Source organism: Hyla sarda, chromosome 3 (genome assembly GCF_029499605.1).
Source record: "Hyla sarda isolate aHylSar1 chromosome 3, aHylSar1.hap1, whole genome shotgun sequence".
In the NCBI taxonomy this organism is placed as follows: domain Eukaryota; kingdom Metazoa; phylum Chordata; class Amphibia; order Anura; family Hylidae; genus Hyla; species Hyla sarda.
In genome coordinates this window covers 414,307,094-414,323,340 of record NC_079191.1, presented here as the reverse complement: position 1 = coordinate 414,323,340, position 16,247 = coordinate 414,307,094, and the positions used below count along the sequence as shown (strand labels likewise).

The following is a 16,247-nucleotide window of genomic DNA, read 5'->3' as shown; positions in this document are numbered from 1 at the left end:
AACGGGTCTCGCGTAGACCCATTCACACTAATGTTAACTTCACACCGCGCAATTCTGCGGGAATTCCGTAGTGTGAACGTACCCGAAAATTTGCTGAGTTTCCCATAACAACCAATCAGATAACTTCTTTTATTTTTGAAAAGGCCTCTGAAAAATGAAAGAAGCGATCTGATTGGTTGCTATGGGCAACTCCGCAACTCTAAATCTCCCCATTATTCTCTATCCACAGAGGATAAATGTCTCATTACATGGTGGACCAAATGCTGGTAGTACCCCTTTTATCCAGGAACGCTTACAACTTGGCCTTATGTATTTTTTAGGAAGGGGACATTGTTCCTCCTAAGTTTGTTTGGCTCTTCATAAGGGACTTAATATGTTGTTATTGTCTCTCCGGAGGCGATAGATAAAATGGGTCATGATTTTCTATTGTTTTTTTTTTTTTTCTTTTTTCAGGATTAAGATCTGGCAAACTGGGGGAACAATGTGAAGCCGTTGTACGTTTTCCAAGACTGTTTCAAAAATATCCGTTCCCGATCCTGATTAACTCTGCATTCCTCAAGTTGGCTGACGTCTTCAGAGTTGGGTAGGTGGCTGCTGTGAAATGTAGAGGACAATGGGACGCAGTATATTCTTTACAGCTGCATTTTGTGGACATTTTTTTTTATTTTTTACTGCCCACCAGTAACATGCTATAGTTACAGGGATTATCCACTGTTTTAAAAATTCGAATGTGCTACTTGGGGGGTGGGATTAGGGGTATAAAAAATATAATATATAAAAATTTATACCGTATATATATATCATACTTACCAAGCCCTGATCCCCCGCAGCTCCCGATCGCCTCTCTCTGGTCCCCTGATCTTTTTTTCTTCCTGCAGGGACCTGCTGGCTCAACCAATCACTGGCCACAGAAGCGTGCTGTCTCAGACAGTAATTGGCTGAGCCTGCAGACCTTGCACCTCAGAAACAGGAGAGAAGACCAGGGGGCCAGATGGAGCTGAACAGCCGCATGATAAGGTTTTGTTAAAAAAAAGGAAAGAAAAAAAAAAAAAAAAAAAGCTTACCGCTTTAAAACAGCAGGGCTGTTTCTCCTCTTACTGGGTGGTTTTGCCCTACTTCAGTGCATCAGTCCCTCTGCTCACCCACTCTGCATCCCACAGTGACTGCTATGTGGAGTGGGTGAGAACTCTCTTTCCCTATGCATCTTTGTGAGACTCTTATTGAGCATCTCATAGAAAAGCTTAGGGAAAGAGACTTCCAGCCCACACAGCAGTAACTCTGGAATTCACACAATCACAATGCCAGCCACATGATTAAAAAGCAGGTCTATAAGGCTAAGTCCGCGTGCCAGGATTTCTGCATGAATTTATAGCCAATACACTTTTAATAGGATTCTACTGTCCCTTTCACACAGCAGAATTTCTGCTGCAGGAATTCCATTGAAGTGAATGGGCAATTAATTTCTGCAGAATTTTCCTGCAAAAATTCTGCCATGTAAACATAGCCTAACAGCATTGTAGCAGGGAAATAGAGGCATACTACTGGCTATTAAGTAGAGCATGGTATTGCTGGGTAATATTTTGCCCAAACTGCTGCTTCAAAAGTAATAGTTGAAATAAAGGGGTTGACGACACTCATATGTAATAGAGTGGGCCACCTATTTGGATCATTGGAAAACAGACTGGTGTAATTCAAAAGAGTGCACTGATCAGTGTAAGGGTATGTTCACACTGCGGAGTCTCCGCTCGCTGAATTCAGTGAGCGGAGATTACGCTTGGCGGCCCTGCCAAAATACTTTGGCGGTAGGATTGTGCGGTACTGCGCCGTCACCATTGACAGCTATGCAGTGCTCGTGGACTTCTGCGCAAAGAATTAACATGTTCTTTTTTTTGCACGGAACAATTTCAGTGGCAGAATTGTCCGCTGCTTAAATTCCAAAGTGTGAACGGTTCTCGCGGAAGACCCATTCACACTGATGGCAATGTTCACTGCGTGGAATTCCGCAGTGTGAACATACCGTTATAGGTAAAAAGTGCCTTAGTGCTGGGGTTCCCATAATCATTAGAACAGGGTCCTACGTCCCTTGAGTGAATAGAGTGGAAGTCAGTCATGCCTTGCTGCTCTGTTCAGTCACCATTGGAGATTCTCCGCATCCAGGCACTTATCTATTCAGTGAATTTCTGATATGTGTCTTTCTTCTGAAAACCTCTAGGAGTTGTCACATCTTTTCCATAACTTTTGTTAGGGCATTTTGCATGTTAGAGTAGCTTCCCTGGGAATGGGTGCCATGTAAAGTTACATTTCCCCTGAAAATTAGTGACTAAATTACTGTGACTATTTAATTCTGAGAAGTTTACATCTAGGTGCAACCCCTTTGAAAGGATTTTGTCACTTTCATGCTGCCTGAACCACAAGTCATCAGGGCGGCCTCCAGTTGGCTTCTCTTGCCCCACCTGACTTAAATGGGCACTGTCAGATACGAAAACTTTTCATATGTTGTACATCTTGGCAAAACAATAACTTTTCTAATATACTTCATCAGAAAATGTTATAGAATTTTTATAGAAATCATGGCTTAAAAAACTGGCCACTAGGGGTCCCCCATACCTGCTAGGAGACAGAAGCCAGAGGCAGCGTCATGATGACGCCAGGAGTTTTTTACTACACCGATGCTCCGCAGCAGCCATTAGCTGTTTTCCCCCAGTGCACTCGTAGTATCTCTAATGCTGTAAGTGCTGGGAGCGCACGGGGAAAACAGCTTATATCGGCTGCTGCGGAGCTACCAAGATGGCGCCGCACATATTACATCAGCCCCACTCTGCTGCTAATACAGCTGCACGCCACCGCACACTTATAAGCATGTCGCCACCGCTGACTTCTCCTCCCGCCACGTATTTTAATGTCCGCCCGTCGCCGCTGACTTCTCCTCCCGCCACGAATTTTAATGTCCACCCATCGTTCACTTCTCCTCCCGCCCGCCATTCATTTCACTGCCCTGCCACTTACATCTCCCTTAAGGTTAACAAAACTACAACTCCCAGCATGCCCTAACAATGACGACATGCTGGGAGTTGTAGTTTTACTAATGCAAAGAGATAGGTGAGCTGACAGCAGGAGGAGGAGGCTGAGGCCTGCACAGTGAGGCCACGCCCCCTCCCTTTGAGAGAAATTCAAGCAAGTGAGCAACAATAAAAGTGTAATAAAAAAAAAACATTTAAGGTGCCAGACACATAAAAATTAGATGTACATGGTCAGGATTAGGTACGGAGTAACAAATTAAACTTTTATTTTTTATTTTTGGGATCTGACAGGTACACTTTAAATGATAGATTTCTCCATGTTTGGCTGTAGAGATTTAGGGGTGTATAGGGTGTTATTTTCCCCTTTGCTTGGATGTCTGTCTCCCTGTAACTTGTTTGTATTTAATGTTCTGTCCAAAGAAGAATTTTTTCTGTTTTTCAGCAATAATTTTCTACGCCTGTGTGTGCTAAAAGTGACCCAACAGAGCGAGAAGCATCTAGAAAAGATCTTGAATGTGGATGAGTTTGTGAAGAGGATCTTCTCTGTTATACACAGTAATGACCCTGTAGCTCGTGCTATTACTCTCCGGTAAGTGGTCAACAATTGTAGCCCAATTATGAAAGCACTGACTTCCTGTCGTTCTGTAGATGTGATGATGTAAATAACGGATGGGCGAAGATAGAAAGGAATTAATAGAAATAAATGCTCATGTGTTCTCATTTTAATGCATGTCGAGCTGTTGAAACTTCTGACTGTTGCAGCACATTCAATTCCATCATGCCGTGACATTCTGTTGCTATGCGAACATGCTGAGAGTTGTAGTTTTGCAACAGCTGTAAAGCCGCAGTTTGTTAACCTGTGTACTGTGGGTTTATACATATTAAAATGATGCTATAGCACAGGAATTATGCAAGTAGTAATGTCACAGTACAGGTCTTATACAGGCATGATCACAGCACAGGAAAAATGTGTAATGTTATGTTGGAGCAGTGTTTCTCAATCAGTGTGCCTCCAGCTGTTGCAAAACTGCAACTCCCAGCATGCCCGGACAGCCCTCGGCTGTCCGGGCATGCTGGGAGTTGCAGTTTTGCAACAGCTGTAGGCACAATGATTGAGAAACACTGTGTTCGAGTGAAAATGGGTCCCTGTGTCAGCTGCTATGTCACTATGGTAGTTATACGCCTGGGAGTTCATTGTACATCTTAAAGGGGTATTCCAGGCCAAAACTTTTGTTATATATCCACTGGCTCTGGAAAGTTAAACAGATTTGTAAATTACTTTGATTAAAAAATCTTAATCCTTCCAATAGTTATTAGCTTCTGAAGTTGAGTTGTTGTTTTCTGTCTAACTGCTCTCTGATGACTCACTATGCAGCTCCTATGGGGATATTTTCCCATCATGCACAGCGCCCGGGACGTGACATCATCATTGAGCAGTTAGACAGAAAACTTCAGAAGCTAAAAACTATTGGAAGGATTAAGATTTTTTAATAGAAGTAATTTACAAATCTGTTTAACTTTCTGGAGCCAGTTGATATATAAAAAAAAGTTTTTGCCTGGAATACCCCTTTAAGCACTGGTGCATTGGATTCAGTCCAGCAATGGCAGTAGATGTGTGTGGGATGCTTTATTTCAAGGAATTAAATGGGTACTCCGGTGGAAAACTTTTTTTTTTTTATCAACTGAGGCCAGAAAGTTAAATACATTTGTAGATGACTTGTATTAAAAAAATCTTAATCCTTCCAGTACTTCTTAGCTGCTGAATACTACAGAGGAAAATTATTTTCTTTTTGGAACACAGTGCTCTCTGCTGACATCTCTGTCCATTTTAGGAATTGTCCAGAGCAGCATATGTTTGCTATGGGGATTTTCTCCTCCTCTGGATGGTTCTTAAAATGGACAGAGGTGTCAGCAGAGAGCTCTGTGTTCCAAAAAGAAAATAATTTCCTATGTAGTATTCAGCAGCTAATAAGTACTGGAAAGATTAAGATTTTTTTAATAGAAGTAATTTACAAATCTGTTTAACTTTCTGGCTCCAGCGATTAAAAATAAATAAATAAAAAATAAAAAAAGTTTTCCACCGGAGTACCCCATTAATTCACTTCTATAGGAGAATATCCCTTTTAGATTTGTTTGGTTACAAGATTATATACTGCAGGATGCTGGGCAGCATGGCATCCATAATTCCCGATCAGAAGAATGCCCACCACAGTATACGGCAAAGCCTGGATTCTCATGACAACGTTGAGGTGGAGGCCGCAATTTTTGCTGCATCTCATTTTTCCGCACAATCAAAGTAAGTTCTTGGTACTTCAGTCTCTTATCTGTGTCAGTAAATGTAAGGGTTAAAAAATTGTTTAAATATGAAAAAGGCTTGCACCCCAGAATGTACATTTATACATTCACATATATTCTTTAAACGTATATATTTTCTATAATTATCTAATGTTTTCCATACATGGACCACCAGTACAGTCCAACCCAAACAACTGGTAACTGCTGAGCTGTAGGGTTGAGGTCCCCCCCATCCTGGGGCTTTCTAGCTGCTGCCAAACTACAACTCTCAGTGGAAATTGAGATTTGTAGTTTTGCAACAACTGGAGCGACACAGCTTGGGGCTCACTGCTGTAGGTCAAGTAGGAAGAGTAGTTGTAAAAATCAAAGCAAAGGGAATGATCTAGTCACTGCCTAGTGTACAGTAAGGGTAGGGTCACGTGATGTATTTTGCTAAATCAGCTGCAAAAAGTGCAGTAAAATATGGCTACATTTGGACAGAATAATCTACAAGGTAACACTAGGAACACATAGGTTGATTTAAAGGGGTTATCCAGGAAAAAATTTTTTTTTTTAAATATATATCAACTGGCTCCAGAAAGTTAAACAAATTTGTAAATTACTTCTATTAAAAAAAATCTTAATCCGTTCAGTACTCATGAGCTGCTGAAGTTGAGTTGTTCTTTTCTGTCTAAGTGCTCTCTGATGACACCTGTCTCGGGAACTGTCCAGAGTAGAAGCAAATCCCCATAGCAAACCTCTCCTACTCTGTGCAGTTCCCGAGACAAGCAGAGATGTCAGCAGAGAGCACTGTTGCCAGACAGAAAAGAACAACTCAACTTCAGCAGCTGATAATTATTGGAAGGATTACATTTTTTTTTAATAGAAGTCATTTACAAATCTGTTTAACTTTCTGGAGCCAGTTGATATAAAAAATAAATAAATAAATAAATAAAAATAAAATAAAAATACCCCTTTAAGCAAATCACTCCAATCGCGGCTCAGCTTTCATTTCACTAGATCCCATTAAGATATGAAAGCGATTAGTAAATCACTCCAGCATTGCTAGATCTGGGCTATAGTATTGTAAAGGAGGAAAATATAAAGCATTACTGTCACTTTGCTCCAGCAGCAGCAGACACGTTGGCAATCTGATCAGGCGACTTCCCAGAATTTAATGCCGGAGGTCCCAAATAATAGTAATGCTTTAAGAGTTGGTGTAAATTTATTGTGATACACACAGTGTAATATTTTTGGTAAAACTCTCTAGACATTTGAGACTTGTTATTTATTTATTGTTCTACATTTAAGCTGTGACCTAATGTGTAGTTAAAAAAAAAAAAAAAAACTGCTGGATGTTACGGCGTTAACCAGGCCTCTTTTTCTCAACACCTTCCACAAAAGACTTAAAGGGTTACTCCACTGCTCAGCGTTTGGAACAAACTGTTCCGAATGCTGGAGCCAGTGCCGGGAGCTCGTGATGTCATAGCCCCCGCCCCTCATGACGTCACATCCCACCCCCTCATGATGTCACACCCCACCCCCTCAATGCAAGTCTATGGGAGAGGGCGTGACGGCTGTCACGCCCTCTCCCATAGACTTGCATTGAGGGGGCGGGGCTATGACGTCACAAGCTCCCGGCTCCAGCGTTCAGTTTGTTCTAAATGCTGAGCACCCCTTTTAAAGGGGTACTCCGGTGGAAAACAAATGTTTTCAAATCAACTGGTGGCAGAAAGATTTATGCAGATTTGTAAATTACTTCTATATAAAAATCTTAACCCATCCAGTATTTATCAGCTGCTGTATGCTCCAGAGGAAGTTGTTTAGGTCTTTCCACTCTGACCACACTGCTCTCTGCTGCCACCTCTGTCCATGTCAGGAACTGTCCAGAGCAGGAGAGGTTTGCTATGGGGATTTTCTCCTGCTCTGGACAGTTCCTGACATGGACAGAGGTGTCAGCAGAGAGCACTGTGGTCAGACTTCCTGTGGAGCATACAGCAGCTGATAAGTACTGGAAGAATTAAGATTTTTAAATTAGAAGTATTTTACAAATGTTTATACCTTGATTGCACCGGTTGATTTGAAATTTTTGTTCCCATCTGAGTACCCCTTTAAAGGGTAGCTCCCACCATCATGTTTTTTTTTTTCCTGTCCCTGCCTATTACCCATCTATCCCTAACACCCTCCCTGCCTTTATTTTATTTACTATTTTAAAAATGGCATTTAGTCTGCCTCTTAGTGTGCTCACTACCAGGCAGACTTCCCCAGCAGGCACCACGTCACTGATGCCTGCTGGGGGGGGCCAACTTCCGCCCTTAGTTCTCCTAACAGGGTGCCTCCAGCTGTTTCCCCACTACAACTCCCTGCATGCCCTGACATCTATTGGCTGTCAGGGCATGCTGGGAGTTGTAGTGGTAAAACAACTGGAGGCACCCAGGACAGGAGCTTCATGGGGGAAGGAGTGAGCCGGGAGCCGATGCGGGAGGGACGGGTGCGGGGGAGCCTCTTCCTGCCGCTCGGTGAGTACCACCCAACCCCACCCCCCCACCCATGTACCTTGCAGCAGGGCCGTCGGCGAGTGCGGGGAGCCGATGCGCAGCCCTGGATATTCCTGCGCAAAATTACGACTGATGCCCTGCCGGAATCAGTCGGAACTTTGCAGTGACGTCACTCCGCACTGCATTCGGCCACTAGGAGGGCGACCCCTAGTGGCTGAATTTCAAATTGCTTTTAAAATGTTTTGAAAGCATTTTTTTAAATAAAAGTATATTAGAGATATGTTGTAGTACTTAAGTACTACAATATATCAAAAATAATTTTTCATGACATTGCCCATTTAAAAAGTGCCTAAAATGCAGAATAAATTTGGAGCATGTGATTTTCTTTTGCCTCATTGTTCCATGCTTTACTTTTCCTCTTCAGGGATTTTGCTGCTGGAATCTGTAACAAAATTGGTGAAATGATCCAAGGTAAGTTTTGATGATGATTTTTTTTTTTTGGTTTTTGTTTGTTTTTTTTGTTTTACACCAAGACTGGACACCAGATTGAACTTGAAGGAGTGACAATATATTTCCTTTCTCCAGTCCTGACGTATAATACACTTGTTGCTTTCTATATCTTTTATGTTGTTTCTCCTCTTTATTGTAGGCTTGGCCACCCCTGTCGATTTAAAGCTTAAACTCATTCCCATTCTTCAGCACATGCACCATGACGCCATTTTGGCCTCTAATAGTCGTCAGCTTCTGCAGCAGCTTGTCACCTCCTATCCCTCTACAAAGATGGTGATCGTCACACTGCACACCTTCACCCTGCTCGCCGCCTCTTCTTTAGTGGATATTCCAAAGCAGGTACATGGATGTTTACAAAAAATTTTCATAAAGGAGTTTTCCATGATTTTAACACGAATGGCTTCTCATTATGGGAGGGGTTTCAAGGAGGAACATGTCATGAAACTTGCAAGTTTGTTACTAGAAGCTCCATAAGTCCTTACGTGTGCGTCTACTGCCCTGGCCTCCATCACAGGTTCTTTAGTAGTGTTCTCCAAGCTATAGCCCTCTAGATTTTGCACAACTACAACTCCCAGCATGCCCGGACAGCCATTGGCTGTCCGGGCATGCTGGGAGTTGTAGTTTTACTACAACTGGTGGGCCACAGTTGCGAGACCAAGGCTCCATAGTATCCGTCCATCTGTGCTGCATACAGAAAGCTGGTACTGGTTCTGTACATTTTCTGTATACAGTAAAATCTCCCTTAGTGGACACCTCCTAATGGCAGACAATTTTTAATTCCCCAAGACTTGATGCATTTGCACCCTCCGTATAGGGGACATTCCCAATAGCGGACACACCTAATAGGGGACAAAACATTCCCAATAGGGGACAACCAGGCTTATGTGCGGGCCCTACCTTGTACACAGGGCCGTCATCAGGGGGTACAGCCAATACCCCAGTAAGGGGCCCAGGCCCCCACTGCACCCCCCTGCAGAAGACAAATGTTTAAACAGTGGTCTCCTGCTTCTGTATGTCCGCCGGCCACATCATTCCCCCCCCCCCCCCACCACCACTTTATTTCCCTGTCCCAAATCATCCCCTCATTTATTACCCCATGTGCCACATCATTTCCTCTTGATTCCCCCCCCCCTTCTGCTATTTAATTCCCCCTTTATTGCCCTTATTGCTAATTCATCACCCCCTCTTTACTACCCCCTGTACCATTTTATTCCGCCTTTATCTCTCTGTTCCACTTCATAAAGAGGGGGGTGATGAATTTACAAAGAGGGTAATAAAGGGGGAATGAAATGGCACAGGGGGATCTAGGGTAAATTATGTGGCACAGGGGGTAAAGGGGAGGATAATTTGGCATAAGGCACAGGGGGATAAGATAGCACATGGTATAAAGGGCGGATGAAATGATTCGGGGTTGATAAATGGAGATTAAACGACACTGGGAGATTCTACGGTTATATTTAGCTTTTTATCGTGTTTTATATGTAATTACACTCTGGAGTGAGTACAGGACAGTATTCCGTCATTTAGGAAAAATGTTGGGGCCTTTTTCCCCAATAAGGGACATCTCTCAATAGCGGACACTTTTTTTTAATTCCCCGTGAGTGTCCGCTATTGGGAGATTCTACTGTACCAGCACTGCAATGACCCGCTAGTCTCCTCTCTGTCTATAACACTGCAGTCTGCTCACCCCACGCTTACACAGTAGAGGTCTACACACCAGTGATGCACTATTTTAAAGGAAAACTGTCAGCTTTCTCCCCCCGCACTAACCAGTGGTACTGGCTGGTAGTGTGGGGGACGCTGATCAGTTTGATGCTTACCGTGCACGGATCTGCGGCGCCGTTTGGCCATAATCTTCTATTTTCGGGATCTGCTAATGAGGTGCTAAGTGGCACTTTGACGTCATTGCCGCCTGCCACAGTGCTGCCCAGCTCATCAATATTCCTCCGCCTCTCTTCTGCCCGCTCTGTAATGGAGAGGGGAGGAATATTGATGAGCTGGGCGGCGCTGCGGCAGGCGGCACAGACGTCAATGCCCCAGTTAGCACCTCATTAGCATATCCCCAAAATAGAAGATTACAGCCAAACGGCGCGGCGGATCCGGGCACGGTAAGCATCAAACTGTTCAGCGTTCCCCGCACTACCAGCCAGTACCGCTGGTTAGTGCGGGGGGAGAAAGCTGGCAGTCTTCCTTTAAGTTCTCCCTCCACTCTTTTTGTATTAAACAGTCATGATCAGGCACTTGCACAGTAGACGCAGGGTGGCTTCACCTATACATCCAGTTTAGCTCTGCCCACTTGACTTTCTCCCTGGGTAGCAGTGAGAATGCAGAGGATGACTACTGGCAGAAAGTGGATTAAAGGGGTTATCCAGGAAAAAACTTTTTTTTATATATATATATATCAACTGACTCCAGAAAGTTAAACAGATTTGTAAATTACTTCTATTAAAAAATCTTAATCCTTTCAGTACTCATGAGCTTCTGAAGTTAAGGTTGTTCTTTTCTGTCTAAGTGCTCTCTGATGACACGTGTCTCGGGAACCGCCCAGTTTGGAAGCAAATCCCCTTAGCAAACCTCTTCTAAACTGGGCGGTTCCCGAGACAGGTGTCATCAGAGAGTACTTAGACAGAAAAGAACAACCTTAACTTCAGAAGCTCATAAGTACTGAAAGGATTAAGATTTTTTTAATAGAAGTAATTTACAAATCTGTTTAACTTTCTGGAGCCAGTTGATATATAAAAAAAAGTTTTTTTTCCCCCTGGAATACCCCTTTAATAAGCACTTGGTGTTCTCTAGATGTGGCCAATTTTTTCAGTGGAGGCCAGAAGTGTAATTTCTGTGGCAGATGTTTCCGCTACAGAAATCCCACCATGTGCACGGTGCAGCAGAATCCTATTAAATACAATCTAAAGTGGAAACACAGGCGCTCCAATGTGAAGGCTAACACTGTACAGCGGTAGGATGAATGATTAAAACCGCTTACAGGGTTGTGTAAACACATTCATAAAAATGGATTGTGTGTAAGTGTTGGAGGAGAGCTGGTCTGCAGCCTTCCTGCACAAGGAATATTCGGGAATTCAGACGGCGCCAACCGGAGCAGGACATCAACGGTGATATGGGTAAGTGAGTTTATTGACCAACATGCAACGCGTTTCGCTGCGCATGCGCAGCGAAACGCGTTGCATGTTGGTCAATAAACTCACTTACCTGTATTACCATTGATGTCCTGCTCCCGGTCTGAATTCCTGACTATTAAAAACAATGGACTTTTGCTGCAATACAATTTCCCAGCTGAATTTTTTCCACTGAATTCTGCTAGGAAATTCTGTGGTGTGAACATGGCCTTAAGCTGCAACAGTTGTGGGGCAATTTTTGGAAGAATGCAAATCTGTTTTTATACTCTAGTAAAGCCCCATTTTAAAGCATGAAAAAGCTTCATCTAAATGCTGTTTTTAAAATATCTTGTGTGCAAAAATATGAGCATTTGGAACTTAAAGGGGTCCTCCCACGGAAACTTTTTATTTATTTTTTAAATCAACTAGAAAGTTGAACAGATTTGTAAATTACTTCTATTAAATAATCTCAATCCTTCCAGTACTTATTATGGGCTGTATACTACAGAGGAAATGCTTTTCTTTTTGGATTTCTCTGATGTCATGACCACAGTGCTCTGTCCAGAGCAGCATATGTTTGCTATGGGGATTTTCTCCTGCTCTGGACAGTTCCAAAAATGGACAGCAGAGGTCAACAGAGAGCACTGTGGTCATGACATCAGAGAAATCCAAAAAGAAAGGCATTTCTTCTGTAGTATACAGCCCATAATAAGTACTGGAAGGATTAAGATTTTTTTAATAGAAGTCATTTACAAATCTGTTTAACTTTCTGGCACCAGTTGATTTAAAAAAAAATAAAAGTTTTCCACGGGAGTACCCCTTTAAGGCTGCACTTGATGACAATGTGCTAACTTCTGTTGTCCTTCCATTGAAATTTGCGTATCAGTAAGGTCACATGTGGTGCATCCGCAGTGTATTTGATGCTACAGATGCGCTACTGACCTCCCCTAGAGTCAGCCTCCTACTTTGCTCGTGTGTCCTGGTTTGTCTGCTCGTAGCAGCAATACGGCGCTACGAGCAGACACGGACTGAGGTGCAAATCGTGCGCGCATGCGCAGTGTACTCAGATATCGCGGACGCCCTCGGCGTAGCTCAGGGAGCAGCGGGATCGACCACAATGTCTGTGAGTACACTGCGCATGCGACTCGCAGGGCCCTGTGTGTCTGTTGTAGCGGTGGATTGCTAGACTATATAGGCACAGCAGGAGGCACACTCTAGGGATGGTCAGGAGATCTGCAGCATAAAATACACCACAGATCCGTTACTTGTGACCTTACCCTAATTCTAAATTGCAATCTGCATAAATATCTATATCCTGATTCAATAGAACCCACTTATTTGTGAGGACATTGGTGAAGATGCGTATCTGAATCTGTGACTACAGTGAACCTAAGTGAAATCGGAAAAGCAACCTGTCAGTAGTGCAGCCTCGGGCTTTAGAGAAAAGGTTTGACCTTGTCTTTTTTCTCCCCCTCAGATTCAGTTGTTGCTGCAGTACCTAAAGAATGACCCCAGGAAAGCAGTAAAGAGACTTGCTATCCAGGATCTGAAATTTTTGGCCAACAAGACTCCACACACTTGGAGCAGGGACAACATACAGGTCCGAAATGTCATTAAAGTACACCTGTCATTTAGAAAAGTGTAATAGAGCAGTGGTCTTCAAACTATGGCCCCCAGCTGTTGGCATGTGAGGGGTCATAGTTTTGCAATAGCTGGAGGTCCAAAGTTTGAAGACCTAGGTAATTGAGTAAGGTCAAAATTTTGATCGGTACAGTGACCCTCATCAAGCAGGAGAACAAGCAGGCAGGATCGCTAAATGAGTGTTTCCCAACCAGGGTGCCTCCAGCTGTTGCAAAACTACAACTCCCAGAAGCACCCTGGTTGGGAAACGCTGGCCTAGTACACTGTTTCCCAGCCATGGGGCCTCCAGCTGTTGCAAAACTACAACTCCCAGCATGCCCGGACAGCCTTCAGCTGTCCGGGCATGCTGGGAGTTGTAGTTTTGCAATAGCTGGAGGTACCCTGGTAGGGAAACACTGTCGGGGAATGCTGGGAGTTGTAGTTTTGCAATAGCTGGAGGTACCCTGGTAGGGAAACACTGTTGGGGAATGCTGGGAGTTGTAGTTTTGCAACATCTGGAGGCACCCTGGTTGGAAAACACTGCGCTAGAGCTTGCTTAACAGGGCATTATATTTATAATGGGGTTGCAGGACAGACATTGCACAATTTATAATACAATTTGGCTCCCTAAAAAGAACCGAGCAGCAGTACTAAGAACAACCTGAGAACAGAGGTACTGCTGTTTTTGGAAGAAACTAGCTCTGTGTTTCTATCCCTGAATAACTGGAGTTTTTAATCATAAAAATGATGTACAGGCAGGGAATGGGGTGCAAAATAAAATTAAAACTCACTCCCCCTGCTCGCCGCTGTGTTTTTCCACACCTGCAGATTTTATGTGGTGCATAAACAAATGCAGGATGTTATTAGTAACAGTAGGTATGAACAGTGCAGCTCTTATTTCCCATGTATTGAAAAGTTCACAACTTCATAGAAAATCCATAATGCAAATAGCCATTGCTATCAAATCGGCAATGTGTTTCGGACTATCCATCCTTATAGAATAGGCAGAGAGTTCAGAGAAGATACTAAACTAGTACATGGACTGCAGGATGAAACTTACCAGGAAAGGATAAAGGACCTTAACATGTATAGAAGAAAGAAGAGACCGAGGGGATATGATAGAGACTTTTATATACATAAAGGGAATCAACACGGTAAAGGAGGAGAGAAGATTTATATAGAAGAAGAAGAACTACCACAAGAGGACATAGTGTTATATATATATATATATAGAGGACATAGTGTTATATATAGAGGACATAGTGTTATATATAGAGGACATAGTGTTATATATAGAGGACATAGTGTTATATATAGAGGACATAGTGTTATATATAGGGGACATAGTGTTATATATAGAGGACATAGTGTTATATATAGAGGACATAGTGTTATATATAGAGGACATAGTGTTATATATAGAGGACACAGTGTTATATATTAGAGAGGACATAGTGTTATATATAGAGGACATAGTGTTATATATAGAGAGGACATAGTGTTATATATAGAGGACATAGTGTTATATATAGAGGACATAGTGTTATATATAGAGGACATAGTGTTATATAGAGAGGACATAGTGTTATATATAGAGGACATAGTGTTATATATAGAGAGGACATAGTGTTATATATAGAGGACATAGTGTTATATATAGAGAGGACATAGTGTTATATATAGAGGACATAGTGTTATATATAGAGGACATAGTGTTATATATAGAGGACACAGTGTTATATATTAGAGAGGACATAGTGTTATATATAGAGGACACAGTGTTATATAGAGAGGACATAGTGTTATATAGAGGACATAGTGTTATATATAGAGGACATAGTGTTATACATAGAGAGGACGTAGTGTTATATATATAGAGGACATAGTGTTATATATATAGAGGACATAGTGTTATATATAGAGGACATAGTGTTATATATAGAGGACACAGTGTTATATAGAGAGGACATAGTGTTATATAGAGGACATAGTGTTATATAGAGGACATAGTGTTATATATAGAGGACATAGTGTTATACATAGAGAGGACGTAGTGTTATATATATAGAGGACATAGTGTTATATATATAGAGGACATAGTGTTTTATATATATATATATATATATATATAGAGGACATAGTGTTATATATAGAGGACATAGTGTTATATATAGAGGACACAGTGTTCTATATTAGAGAGGAAAGGGTTCTGCAGTAATATCAGGAAATATTTATTAATTTAGGATAGGGCACACGTAGCGAATTCTCAGCATATTTGACACAAGTGCAGGGTAGTCAAAGACAACAGGGTCGCACCCCCTGCTCCCTGAGCTAGGCAGAGAGAGGCCGCGGTGTCTGTGGGTGCGCTGCGCCTGCATGCAGGGACTCTCAGAATACTGTGTGTCTGTTTGTAGCAGTGGATTGCAGCTACAAGCAGACAAAACAGGACGCATGGGCATAGCAGAAGGCAGGCACACTCTAGGTACAGTAGCAGGGTCAGTAGCACATCTGCATCATCAAATACGCTGCAGATGTGCTACTTGTAACCCTATCCTTACTGAGAGAGTAGTGGATACCTAGAATAACCTTCCTGCAGATGGTAACTGCAAATACAGTGAAGGAGTTTAAGCATGCTCTTGGATAGGCATAAGTCTATCCTTCATATAAGATCGGGATAGATATAAGGCTATCCTTCATATAAGATAGGGATAGGTATAAGGCTATCCTTCATATAAGATAGAGATAGGCATAAGACTATCATTCATATAAGATAGGGATAAGCATAAGGCTATCCTTCATATATGATAGGGGTAGGCATAAGGCTATCCTTCATATAAGATAGGGATAGGCATAAGGCTATCCTTCATATAAGATAGGGATAGGCATAAGACTATCATTCATATAAGATAGGGATAAGCATAAGGCTATTCTTCATAAAAAATGGGGATAGGCATAAGGCTATCCTTCATATAAGATAGGGATAGGTATAAGGCTATCCTTCATATAAGATAGGTATAGGTATAAGGCTATCCTTCATATAAGATAGGTATAGGTATAAGGCTATCCTTCATATAAGATAGGGATAGGTATAAGGCTATCCTTCATATAAGATAGGGATAGGTATAAGGCTATCCTTCATATAAGATAGGGATAGGTATAAGGCTATCCTTCATATAAGATAGGGATAGACATGAGACTATCCGTCATATAAG

The 16,247-nt window shown here is 42.3% G+C and overlaps 1 protein-coding gene across 1 annotated transcript in view; it reads left to right on the top strand.

Annotated features, from left to right (window-relative positions):
• The window catches only part of INTS7 (integrator complex subunit 7), a 63,202-nt gene that overhangs the window by 1,495 nt on the left and 45,460 nt on the right, over positions 1-16,247 (top strand). Inside the window, exons 2-7 of the mRNA XM_056568255.1 lie at positions 454-583; positions 3,463-3,609; positions 5,179-5,316; positions 8,217-8,263; positions 8,442-8,641; positions 12,893-13,015. Coding sequence (XP_056424230.1) covers positions 454-583; positions 3,463-3,609; positions 5,179-5,316; positions 8,217-8,263; positions 8,442-8,641; positions 12,893-13,015 — 785 coding nt within the window. The remainder of the gene's footprint in view (positions 1-453; positions 584-3,462; positions 3,610-5,178; positions 5,317-8,216; positions 8,264-8,441; positions 8,642-12,892; positions 13,016-16,247) is intronic.